General features: G+C 40.2%; 1 protein-coding gene across 1 annotated transcript; it reads right to left on the reverse strand.

The window, feature by feature from the left end:
* Window positions 1–342: 342 nt before the first annotated feature.
* On the reverse strand, window positions 343–13,026 carry fam3c (FAM3 metabolism regulating signaling molecule C). The gene is made up of 10 exons (XM_034673896.1): window positions 12,911–13,026; window positions 12,425–12,478; window positions 8,644–8,748; window positions 8,400–8,426; window positions 5,894–6,017; window positions 5,254–5,312; window positions 3,574–3,624; window positions 3,413–3,497; window positions 3,171–3,297; window positions 343–1,128 (listed from the first exon to the last, which is right to left on the reverse strand). Exons 2-10 carry the CDS (start codon window positions 12,438–12,440, stop codon window positions 1,039–1,041), a joined length of 684 nt encoding a protein of 227 aa, XP_034529787.1. The 5' UTR covers window positions 12,441–12,478; window positions 12,911–13,026; the 3' UTR covers window positions 343–1,038.
* Window positions 13,027–13,321: the final 295 nt, after the last annotated feature.

Genomic DNA, 13,321 nt, shown 5'->3' on the forward strand with positions numbered 1-13,321 from the left:
TTAAAAGAGATTTGAAAGCAGAAGGGTCAGAGCAGTTTTGGATATGTAAGGGGAGTGAGTTCCAGAGGATGGGGGTTGGCTATGGAGAAAGCTCTGTCCCCCCAGGGTTTGGTGCTTGGTTCTGTGAGGTGGAGACAGGAGGTTGGCATGTGAGGAACGCAGGTTACAGGAAGGAGTGTGATGGTGGAGGAGGTCAGTGATGTAGGAAGGGGGCCTGGTGGTGGAGGGCTTTGTGGGTGAGGAGGATGTTGGAGGACGGGTCACCATTTTCTTGTAAAGCACATTTCTTGCACAATAAAAAAATATATATTAATAATAAAAATAATAAAAAGACTCCACCCGTCTAGATGTAACAAAACTCTTTAATCCACACACGCACACACACATACTGTTTACTAACAACTGTATTTATTTTAAGAAATTATATTATTAATATGTTCATTAAATTAGGGCGATTCTTTTATTTGGACCCTCCTCTAAACAAGTATTTACAAATTTCACAGTGAATTTGGTACTTTTGGTTATAACATCATGAAAATGTGCATATTCAAACTGCTAATGATAATCTTCTCAAGATAAACTCTGAAAGGAAGGAAACTGAATCACAGAGCCTCAATGAACATGAAGGGGTTAATGAGATTAAGGCAGGGGAGAGGTGATGGAGATGTTTGACATCCACTTCAGTCAGTAACAGTGCAACGACGCGACACCGTCACAGTCTGCGGGTCGAACAGAGAGAGTGACAGCATGCAAACAATCAGACATGAGTCCCTTTCATCAGTGCGCTCTACCTACTCATTCATTTAAAAAGCACTGAAGACACGCAGCATGAATCCAAACAGAAGGAGACGTGCAAGAAGAGTCCCAGCTTCACAGTAAATTTCACGCCAGCTCCTCTTTCTGTGTCGTCCTCTGGAGAGATGGAAGTCTGAATAAAAGGCTTGGAGGTGGAGAGCTGTAAAAAGGAGAAGCACTAAAAGTCTCATGAGGACGGGAATGTCAGGAGGACAGGTTGAATGTGTGAGACGAAGGATCCGATCAGTCCTGCCTCTGAGGCACGCAGCCCTCCATCTCCAACACCTCGGGCCAGCCCTCGAACTTGTTGGTGTCTGCGCTGTTCTTTATGTGCTGCAGGGAGACACACAGAGAACACGTTTTAAACCAACGCTTACAGTCTGCAGCGTCACTGTGATCTTAGTCAGACCAGCCCAGGAGGCGGGGTGTGACATCCAGGTGAGGGGACAAATTAAAAGGTACAGAAAGAGGGGAATGTGTGTGAGAGTGTGTGTGAGAAAGGTTGGGCTGTTCAGTTTCCAGAGAAGCTCACATGATGACATCACTTTCAGGAGGATCAAACAAAGGCTGAGACCACACCTGTGGTTCAGGGTTTCCCACACAGGCAGCTCAGGTGTATAATGAGCCGACCAGTGATCCACAGTGTTCACTGTTAGACATCCAGACAGACGCCAGCCAAGATTTAACTGTTAGAGGATTCTCTCTGTTGCTGCTAATGTTTTACAAGCCTCTAGGTGTTGTAGGTATTGTTTCTTAGAACAATAGTTTAGATAACTTCAAGGACTACATTACAAAAACACAAAAAGTACACCCACACACGTCACATCTACCTGCTCATGTTAAAAAAATGCATGATGGGGCATAAAGTAAGAGAACAGGGCTGTGTGTTAAAAATAGAAGGGAACAGAGTGCACTATTTCTTCAAGCGCTACATATAATGTGGCAAACTATGCGCAGACCACCGGGTAATGTGGCTAAAATTGTGGCAAGCATTGTGTTGAATATTGTGGTCAATTAAAGCTGGGGTAGGTAGTCAGATTTAGATACACTTTTTGTTATACTGGTTAAAATGATCTTTATGTCCTGATGGCAATCAATACATAATGTGTTTTTAAAAAAGAGTGAAAAAAGCTGCTATCTACAGCCGGAGTAAACCTGGGAAAACACCAACCAATCCCTGCCATCAGGAGCCAAATTATGAAACCAATCAAATCCCGTCCTGCCGTTCTGCCCGCCTCCTGCAGAGTACATTTCCCCGGCGTGCACTCCTTGTCCCCTGCCTCCATTTACTGCCCCTCTCGCTCGACCTCGGGCCTGTCCCCTCTGACCCGATGAGGTCAGGACTGTCTAAAAAGCTCTCACTACGGGGGTAAAAGCAAAAAATCTAATGACATTCAGTAAGTCCTACAGAAAATATTATGTATTATAACTTTTCTCCTGATATCGTGTCACCGGTACAACTGGATAATGCTAGCATGACAGTTGAGTGCTAACAGCAGCCATGTTTGTTTTTGTTTTTAACTTTCACTATGAGAATGTTTTGGTGTTTTCTTACCGCTGAGTGAGACACGAGTTGAGGACCGGTTTTGAATCAGTCACGATCAAATGGTTTGTGAATCAGCGGCGCTCGTGCATGTGAGTGGGGGCGCCGTTTACGAGGAGCTCCGAGGGGAGAGGGGGGGAGGGGTTAGACGGGGTCCTGAGGAAATGCTGCATTCAAGTTCATGCTAGTTTTCCGTGACTACCAACCCTAGCTTTAAATACAGTACCAGTAAATTTGTTAAATTGGAGATACATTGCTTTAAATATCTGAACTTGTTCCTTCTAATAGATTGAAGGGACAGTTCTATGGAGGTAAAGGAATCTTTCTATTTTTGATTAACAAAAATCGAACCAACATGTCGAACCAGGAAGTCAAGCTGAGGGATAAATAACACATTAATCTGTTCTCCACATCATGACATTTTATTCTGACACACCAGGAAAAAGAATCCCAGGTCATGTTTAACCTGGAGCTTTTAATATTCTCACTGAGACCTAAACCAAACACACCTTCTCTAAATCCCTTTCTCTCGGTCAGTGCTGCAGGTCCAACCTGACACCTCATCATATGTCACAGGTAACATATCATTTAACAGGCCGCCTTTCTATAGACCCAACCTGGCTCACACACACACTCGCACACACGGCTCCTTTGTTTGGACTCACCAAACCGGTTGGATGTAAAGGAGGCTGAAAAACACCAGATTTAAGCATCAAAACCGCCCTGAGTAAATAAAACCTGGAGCTCTGTGCTGCACTTGTTTTGCTGATATTGAACGTGAAACCTACTTTGTTTAGTGAGACAATGCAAACAGAGTTTGTGGGTTTGTTACCTGCTCAAACGGACTCTTGGTCTTGATTCCTTTCCCTCCCACAAAGATCCAGTTATCCCTGAAGCCCAGATTAGTTATCGCCGTGCTGCCCAGATCAGAAACCAGCTTCCTGGCTTCATCATTGAGTCTACAGAGATAAGGAGATAAATATTACCTCATGAACACACCTGCAGCAGCACAATCAGAGTTAGAGATAACTGGGTTAATAATAGATAGAGGTGATAGAGAAGAAAGAAGAGTACTTTGTTGCAGGATCATCAAATGAGGCCATCATGACAACCGTCCCGTCTTCTATTTCCTTCAGGAACTTAATAAACGGAGCCACGTCTACACAGGAGGACAATCAGTTAACATGAAAAGTGTTTATGTTTATAGGAATGAAAAGGTCCTGGATCAAACTCACCTCCAGCCCACATGTCATAGAAGTCTGTCTTGATGACGTCTCCAGTTCTCCCTGAAAGAGAGAAAACAACGATTGAACACTTTCATTGAAACGTTCACTTAATGAGACTTCTGTTCAACATGACAGAGTGTGATTGGTTCATGAAGATTCTTAGTTTAACCTCTAGAGACCATCTCTGTCTTTATATCATCTAACAATAAAAAACCACCATGCTTCTGATTCCTTCGTTTAAAGCTCCTGTGAGTAACTTTTGGGTTTGTGTTGACTTTGGCGCCCCCATGTGGACAAAACAGTTGTTGCAGATTTTGTCCTGTGCACATGCAATCAGCATCAACTCTTTCAACGGTCAAAGGTATCACTTCTTGGGGCGCTGGTGGCCTAGCGGTCTAAGCGCCCCACGTACAGAGGCTACAGTCCTCGTCGCAGGGGTCGCCGGTTTGATTCCCGGCCGGTTGACCATTTCCTGCATGTCTTCCCCCGCTCTCTACTCCCCACATGTCCTGTCTCTCTTCAGCTGTCCTATCAAATAAAGGCTAAAAGGCCAAATCACTTCTGGAGGATTTTTGCTGGACATGAAAATGGTATTTCATCACCTGGTGTTACACCCTGCCACAGGGTCAGATAGAGCTGGGCGATATTGAAAAAGATGTTATCACAACAACATTTTAATATCAGTAAATATTGATAAGTATTACATACTTATCAAATCATTATTTCATTTAAATTTAAAAGGCAGATTGTTTTTCTCCTGAGTCAAAGTTGAAGAAACCAGATGGTTTGTTAGCTTGTATCTGGATTTAGTTCTCTGATAAACTTCTTGAATTCCTCATTTTTGCCGGTGGGGACAGGAAGCAGGTCTCTTGTGTAAGATGAGGCTTTTGTGAAGTCTTAGTTTGTAGATTCTTATTTGTCTCAGGTTGAGATATTTTTAATTATTTGATTTATATTTACAAGAAAGATATCTCAAATTGTATTCTCTGTCAGTTTGTAGAGTATTGTTTTGAGTAATGCACTCCCCCTTTAAGGTTTCTAAGGGTTACGGGCGGAGTGATATCATTTCCCACAGTGCAGTGAAAGCATCAAGCTAATTCACATTAGGGCCCTCTCTGTTTCCAGTGGTTTGGGGATGTAATTACAGGTTCAAATATATACATTTTTTTAATCACACATTTGTGTATTTATATTGTAAAAAATTATGTCGCAATAGTTATCAAATTATCACCCAGCCCTAGGTTCAGATGTTTAAAATAATCAGACAGAAATAGTAACTTTTCCTGTTGATGGTCTTGTTTGAGTTTTCAGGTCATAAAGACACATCAGTTTGGATTTCAGTCTGTTACATAGAAGCAAAGGGAGAGGTGGCACCAAATCCAGGACCTGAAGTACTGAGTGCTGGACAGAGACAGCAGATGTGAAAGGTAGACGAGTCCTCACACCAGAACCTGCTCCAAATATCATTTAATGAGAAGTATCACCAAGACGTTGTGCTATTTGGAGCAGCTTCTGGTGTGAGGACTCGTCTACCTTTAAAGTCTGTTACATACTCAGATTAAAACTCCTCACAGGAGCTTTAAACATCCGAACACTCAGGAGTGAAACTCAGCTGTGATCTCACATTAACTTTCAGCTCTCAAAAGAGAAGCGTGACTTAGAGGTGTGAAACTCAGGTTTGCATGTTACCGTTAACCAGGGCGATGTTGATCCCTCTGCCTACGTTGTTCTTCACTCCACTCATGAGCCTGAAACAAACAAAGGAGACGATGTTAGGTCAGCCTGTACTTCCACACAGGTTATGGCATTTCCTACAAACTATACAGAGCCACGTCTTGTCATTTAGCTTTAATAAGAGGCGCATAAATGTGTGGTAAGTAATACATAACATGGGGCTGGTGTATAAAGAGATAAAAGATTACAGCATAATAAAACTGTGCATGTTTATGGGACGACTTTGCAACACTTTGAATGTCAAATGTTCAACATGTCTCTGTCTGCAGGACTTTTAAAGGTTTGATAAGGTAGTTGTCTTGTTATAAAGTGATAAATTGTTTAAATAAAGTGTAGTAGAGATTGACTTCATCTTAATCTGTTCCTCTATTCAAAGATAAGCCAACAACCCGCAGACTAAACCACACACAGCTTCTGCTGATCTCAATAACCGGGCAGATAAAACACACAGAGGAACATGTTGTCATATCGAGCGCTGCGGTGAGTCACTTATGTAATGTTTGTTGAGCTTTAACCCCAACCAGGTAAATAAATGTTCATATGCAGTGATATCTCTGTCAAGATTTCAGATTTCAGATTACACGTCGTCACTCACAGCTTGTCCTCCAGACACATTCTGGGCCCGACCACGCTGGCAGCTCCGCTCGCCATCTTGAAGGCGAAGTGACCGATTGGACATGCTTTGGACAGGCCGCATTTATACCTGAAGGGCTTTGTCGCTGTGAAACAGAAAGTTTAATTTAAACACCAGGAAACAGAATAAATCAGGGGACGTGTAATGCCTTAACACCGTGTATTTTAAAAACTATGTTAACAGTGTTTTTTTTAATTTGTTAGGAAGTCAGATAGTGAATATATTTCTTCAACTGTGTGGTTAAAATGATGCTTTTCAAAGTATGTTGGCTGTATTTTTAAATAAATGCAGAATCTGCAGAAATGAGCGTGACAAATTATTATGCAAGTTGGTGATAAGAGCATATAACTTGTGAAAATTAAAAACTAGGCACCATTTTTAATGTTCTATTGATGTAAAATAATAATATTTACTATAACTGTATTCAAACTTCAACAAAAACAACAGTTTTCTTTGCATTTGTGTACAAAATAAAACTGTTAATGTCTTAGAGAAACACTTTAGATTTGAAATGTTTCTCTAATGTTCAATACAGTGACCTCTGACCCTCACTGAAAGAAAAGGTGGTTATATTGGACATTTAAGAAACACTTACCATTTGAAATGTTTCAAAGAAATTAACAGTTTTATTGTGTATACAAATGTAAAGAAAACTGTTGTTTTTGTTGTTGAAATTTTCTTTAATATATGTACATACACATATACATGTGCCATGTGCATAATTATGAATTTGCGTATATCGGTATGTGTATAGTATGATATGTCTCTCTCATTAGACGAGCTGTTATGCTCACTGTTTTTTTTTTTGCTGTAAATAATCCGTCAAATTTATGTTTTTGGGTTGAATTTGTTTTGTCTGGTGTTTTGTTGTTGTTGTTGTTGTGCCGTTTGTCTGTTCTGCTTTGTCTATTGTTTTATTCTATTTGTATTTGATTTTTATTTTTTTGTGTATTGTCATTATTTGTGTGTCTTTATTTGAAGGTTTGTAAAAACGAATACATTTCAAATCATAAAAAGAAAAAATTGAAATGTTTCAAAGACATTAACGGTTTTATTTTGTACACAAATGTAAAGAAAACTGTTGTTTTTGTTGAAGTTTGAATACAGTTATAGTAAATATTATTATTTTCAATCAATAGAACGTTAAAAGTGGTGCCTAGTTTTTAATTTTCACAAGTTAAATGCTCTTATCACCAACTTGCATAATAATTTGGCACGCTCATTTCTGCAGATTCTGCATTTAGTTAAAAATACTACTTGGTAGTACTTTGAAAAACATCATTTTAACCACACAGTTGAAGAAATATATTCACTATCTGACTTCCTAACAAACTTGAAAACGATTTGAAAACTGCGATTATCGGCGCCGATATTCGGCATTTTGACGCATATCGGCATAAGCCTTTTTTTAAAAATCCAACAGCCGATAAGAGATCAATTTAAAACTGGATTATTTTGGCTCTGATGCAGCCGCACCACCAGGTAACTCCAAGTAGAGCATACACCTAAACTAAAGTGAGTGCTCGGGTCGGAATCTTTTACAATTTACTAAATCACGTTGCAGAAATGACACCGTCTGCAAAAAAAGTAGCCTAGCTTGCGTTCCATTTCTCCCTGCAGTTTCTCTTCGCAGCTGAGCAGCATCTGTTGTGGCCCCGACTATTACTAGTGATTTAAAACTCATACAACCCCACATCAAAAAATCTGAAATATCCCCATAAAACAAAGATAAGTGAAAGATTAACATTTCAGTTATATTGACATTTTGGTAAACTTTATTTACTGTAGAAAACTTTAAGGAGCTGTTTATTTGTTTAAGTTTTCATTGAACTTTCTAAGACATGCTGCTGAGCCGGGGAGCTCCCTGCACTTTGTGTTAGAATTTTAAAACAAAGACGTCTATTGTCTAAGATAAAAAAAACCTTTAACATGTTGCAAATCTGAAAAGCTGTTTAACAAACATAGCTTAAAGGCATTTACACAAAGTTAAGTTTTGGAGTTTGTATTATTCATTTGCAGTAAAAGGTAAAATATTGGCGTCAAAATTTTGAATATCAGCTTCAAATATCAGTTATCGGCCTCCTTGACTACAAATAATCGGTATCGGTATCGGCCCTGAAAAAACCATATCGGTCTATCTCTACTGTTAACATAGTTTTTAAAATATTCACAAAAATGCAACTTGCATAATAATTTGGAACACGGTGTATGTAGGCTGGAAGTGGACAGATGCAGACTCAGATGAAACAGCAACAGTCTGTTAACGCTCCACCAGAAGGACTCTATGTATACTCTGAATGAGAGGAAGTGTCAGCTGCTTTCTACGGGCGCTTTAAAACACGAGCACAGGATTACTGTCCCGGTGTTGACTGATGGATGTATAAGAAAGGGAGGACTATATTTCAAACAGATCAGCTGCTGAGAAGCACATCAAACTATGAAGTGAGGATGATTTAAGAATACTCACAGCCTTCATTCACAGGCATACTTCTCGCTGAAACACAAAAAACATGCATGTTTGAGGAGATGGTACAAACAGACGGAGAGAGCTGCTGATTCAAACGTCATGTTGTGTTTCAGGCTTAAAACAAGAGCATGCTAAACACCATCACAAGCCTCTAACATTAGCTACATAACGTGGTGTCATGTTTCCTCTACTTCACTTTCCTGCTGGGGCTCCAACTCTACACGTGTAAGAAATGTATGCTCACAGATGACACTGCTCAGCTTAAAATCCATGTTGATTTCCAGGAGTTGAAAAGCCAGAAAGACAGCCAGGAGGAATGCAAAGATGAGCGCTGCAAACTTTAAAACACCTGGAAGAACAAATACAGAGACATGGAGAGAAGACGTTGTGTTCAAACATGTCAGAAATGTGGTAATTATGGGGTTTCCAACATCATATCAAATAAAAAAATGTGGGTTTAATGTTTGTGGTATGATGACACGTTCACTTGGCGTGTGAACACTCGTAAAGAGGAGCTTCCAGATGCATTACCATCCAGATGCAGTCACATATTTCATTTATGAGAAGCTAGATTAAAGTCAAATGCCTCATATTGCATTAATATTGTTTACACATTAAGACCAAAATCTCTCACACACACTGAAGAGGGTAAAAAAAAAAGGTGCCCAAACTCAGACACTGTATAGGAGTGGACCCCTCCTCTGTCTCCCAGTTTGTCAGGTTGGGGACTGTGTCTCTGGGACAATAATGAGCAGCACAGGGACTCCACAAGGAACTGTTCTGGCTCCACTCCTGTTCACACTGTACACAGTGGACTTCAAATACAACTCTGAGTCCTGCCACATGCAGAAGTACTCAAATGATACTGCGATTGTGGCGTGTATCTGGAATGAACAGGGATCTGAATACAGGGACCTGTATCAAACAAAAGCCTTCAGTGACTGGAGTCACAAAAACTGCCTCCTACTGAACTCCTCAAAGACAAAGGAAATGATAGTAGATTCCCGAAGATCCAGGCTCTGCCATCAGCTAGTCAACATTCGAGGGATGGACATCGAGGTGGTGCCAACCTACAAATATTTAGGTGTACACTTGGACTGGTCCCTTAACACAGATGCACTCTACAGGAAGGGACAGAGCCGCCTCTTTTTCTTAAGGAGGCTCAGATCCTTAGACATCTGCAGAAAGAGGATGCTTTTATCAGGCTGTGGTGGCAAGTGTGTTATTCTATGCTGCAGGATGTGAGGCAACTGGACAAACTAGTGAAAAGAGCTGCTGGTACTGTGATTGGAACCAGGTTGGACTCACTGGGAGGCTGTGGTGGAGAGATGCACACAGAAGAAGCTAGAGGCCATTCTAAATTACACACATCATCCACTTCATAACTTCTTTGTGGAGCAGAGAAACAGCAGCAGTGGACGGCTCATCTCTCTGTCAGGATGCTGAACTCCACTCACTACCTCCCCCCTCTGCCCTCCTGGACTGTAACACACCCACTACATACAAGGACTCTACCTCAGCTGCTTTTTGCACATTAACCGTTTACTTAATCATTTACTTATCTCCAATACTGTCTGCACCTTAATATCATTTGCACTATTATCTATTCACATTGTCCATTTTTAAACTGTCACTGCACTACCTGCACTGTGTACATAGGCTGTTTTTTTATAACTGTATTTTATTATATTTTATTGTATTTTATATTTAAAAATATATATACAGTTGTGCTCATAAGTTCACATACCCTGGCATAATTTATACAACACAGTTTGACAAAAATTTTGCTTCACCCAACCACTAACCATGAGTGGAAAAAATAGTTTTTTCTATTATCAGTCATATTCTCTGAAAAATGGCCAAAAGAATCCCAAATTCTGGCAGGGTATGTAAACTTATGACAGGGTTCCCACTCTTTTCAAGAGATCATTTTCCAGGACATTTTCAGTGATGATCAAGCTGGTATGACAGTCTATATTTAGTTCCTAATTTAGTTCCTAAATAGCCTAATATGTTCCTCTCAGTGGAAGTCTACATTGAAGACGTGCAGTCTGTGGCTATCCATGAAATCATCTCTTACCTGCTTAAAAATGATGGGAAATTGATTATAGAATAATACAACTGCAGATGTACAGCACTTCATTCGTGAAACCAAGTAACAATGATGGGCAACATCTCAGCTTTGAGATGAAAAACAAGTAAAAAACAAAAGAGCCAGCAAAGGAATCTGGAAGCTGCCTTACTGAAATAAATAAATAATAATCATAATGAGAGGATCAGTGCATAAATTGACCTAAATAGATCTGAATGACAAAAATGGCCTCAAATGTTGAATGGGGATGTGTTTTTTTAACCTTGTCAGGTCGCACACAGTCATGTTGGAATACTTTTCCAGGACATTTTACTTTTTCTCCCATTTTCCAGGTGTTTTCCAGGACACGTGGGAACCCTGATATGAGCACAACTGTATATATTGTATATCTATATATCTATATTAGGGATGACCACAATTAATCGAGTATCGATTAATTGATTGTTAAGAAATTACTCGAAACACGTTTTTTTTTTAATCAATTTTACGTCACGTGGAACAAACATCATGTGGTCTCATATTACACTCATCTATCAGGGAGGTGTTTTAAGTTTAAAGCATGTTTGGATGTGAATCAGCTGTTTAAAGGTGTTGCGCACAGCGGAGACGCTCAGCTGGGGGCTGCGGCTGCGCGTCAGGTCTCCACGTGCGCTTTTTTAAAAGAGGATCAATACAAAACTGCTGCCAACAACAACACGGACACAAAGGTTGACAACTTTACATGGGACATTTCCCACCTTTGGATACGAAGGCAACAGACAGGTGGGAAATTCAGGTACGCTACGTTTACAGACCAGCAACATCAGAGCCGTCTGAGCTTTTCTGCAGCTGGACTGATTAGGACCCGGTTGCACTCCCGGCTGACACCTGATTGAATACACATGTTTATTTTTCTCAATAACAACGAGTAGACAGAAAACTGGACACTGTGAGTCTGAAGTACTTTTCTGTTAGAAGTCTCAGGCTTCACTTTATAAGATTATGTCCGCGTAAAATATTTTAATGAGCCTGATCGTTGATATTCTGCGTGTCAAACATGTACCCGTATTCAATCCCGTCAGTTATATGCATTTTGTTGCTGTAGAAAATACAATTTAGGGGGAAAACAACGTATTTGACGTAAGAATTATGTTTTTTTTAATCAATTAATCGATAATTGATCATTAAAGGCCCTGTGAGGAGTTTTCAACTGGCTGAGAAACAGACTGAAAATGATACTGGTGCCTTTTTATAACCTTCAATAGCAAACAAGTCCATCAGCAGCAACACTGACACCTTCTCTGTTGTAATTTTTAATGCCTGAAACCACCCTGGGGGGGTAGGTGTCAGACCAGATGATGGACATCTTGCTTCAGAAACAGACTTTATTTGACTGTTTTTATGGAAAATAATCACATTGCCTGATAAAGTTGACTGTTGAACACAAAAGGAGGAGGCTTTTGTTGAAAACACGACTTTTTCATGCATAGGAGAAGAGGTAAGAGGTATCACTTTGTCCACAAGGGGGGCGCAAGAATCGATACAAAACAAAAGTTCCTCACAGCACCTTTAACATTTCCAAAAATCGATCACGGAAAATACTTTAAATGTACATCCCTAATCTATATATATCGTATATATAGTGAAAATAATGAAAACCTTTGAATCTTTGAATCTTGAATCCTGAATCTCTCTGCTGCAGGACTGAGAGATACAGACAATCATTCATCCCTGCAGCCATTAGGCTTCAGAACTCTCTAGCCAATGGGAGATGAGCTGACAGACACCTGAGTTACTTGTTTTATGTGATTTTTATAAATTTGATCTGCCAGACCCCTGAATGTCCCCCTTTTATTTAATTAATAAAGTACATTATATTCTCTGTATTCTACTGCGACCACAGAGGACCCCTGAACGCACCAGCTAGCTGTAACATGATGTGGGGTTCACTCACCGCCAGCTCTGACCATCTTTGCGACCTCCTGCCTCTTTATCCTCAGATTAAAACCTAAAAGGGAGATAAAGAAGGATGACATGAAGAGTTTGAATGATTATTAATATTACACATTGAGTAAAATCCTCACAGCTAGCATAAGGGGCTACTTAACGTTCACGTTAGCAGGGGTCGCATTGTCAAAGTCTCTCTCTCTCTTTAATAATAAGAGTGTTACCTGAGGGCAGCAGGCTGTTAAAATACTCACACCTTTAGTGTGTTTGATCAGGTAACAACACACAACAACACACACCCTGAGGGCGCATTTTAAGAAGCTAGCTAGCTTCATCTGTAGACTAAAAGCCGTTTGTTGGGTTACTTCCTCCTCTCTCACCGGGTGTGCTAACTGACATGGACACAGATCCAGAGTACACTCAGGTCTAATGATGTTAATCTGAAGGGATCTTTAAGGGAAAGGTGTGGAGGTTTGTTCCACACCTTTCTTACCTGTTCAATCGCCACAGCAACCTCCCGGCGTGGAGTGGATCACGGTCTCACACACAGGGGGAGAGGAGTCCTTTAATGACAGCTGAGCGAGCTGCAGGAGGAATGTGGAGGAGAGATGAGTCACTCTGTTGGAAAATCCAGAGACGAAAAATACCAGAGAGTGGAAACTGGAGTTCACGAAAAGAGGATGATAGTGGGATAATTGTGACTTCAGGTGTTTGTTTCATAAGTTGAAGGAAACGATTAGCTATCTTTATGTAGGCTTAAGCGGGTTTTAAAACATGGTTCCACTAAAAACTCCTGTGATAGATAGATAGATAGATAGATAGATAGATAGATAGATAGATAGATAGATAGATAGATAGATAGATAGATAGATAGAAGTGTACAGAGTGTGTATACATCTGTAAT

The sequence above is a fragment of the Notolabrus celidotus genome, chromosome 21 (genome assembly GCF_009762535.1).
Source record: "Notolabrus celidotus isolate fNotCel1 chromosome 21, fNotCel1.pri, whole genome shotgun sequence".
NCBI lineage: Eukaryota > Metazoa > Chordata > Actinopteri > Labriformes > Labridae > Notolabrus > Notolabrus celidotus.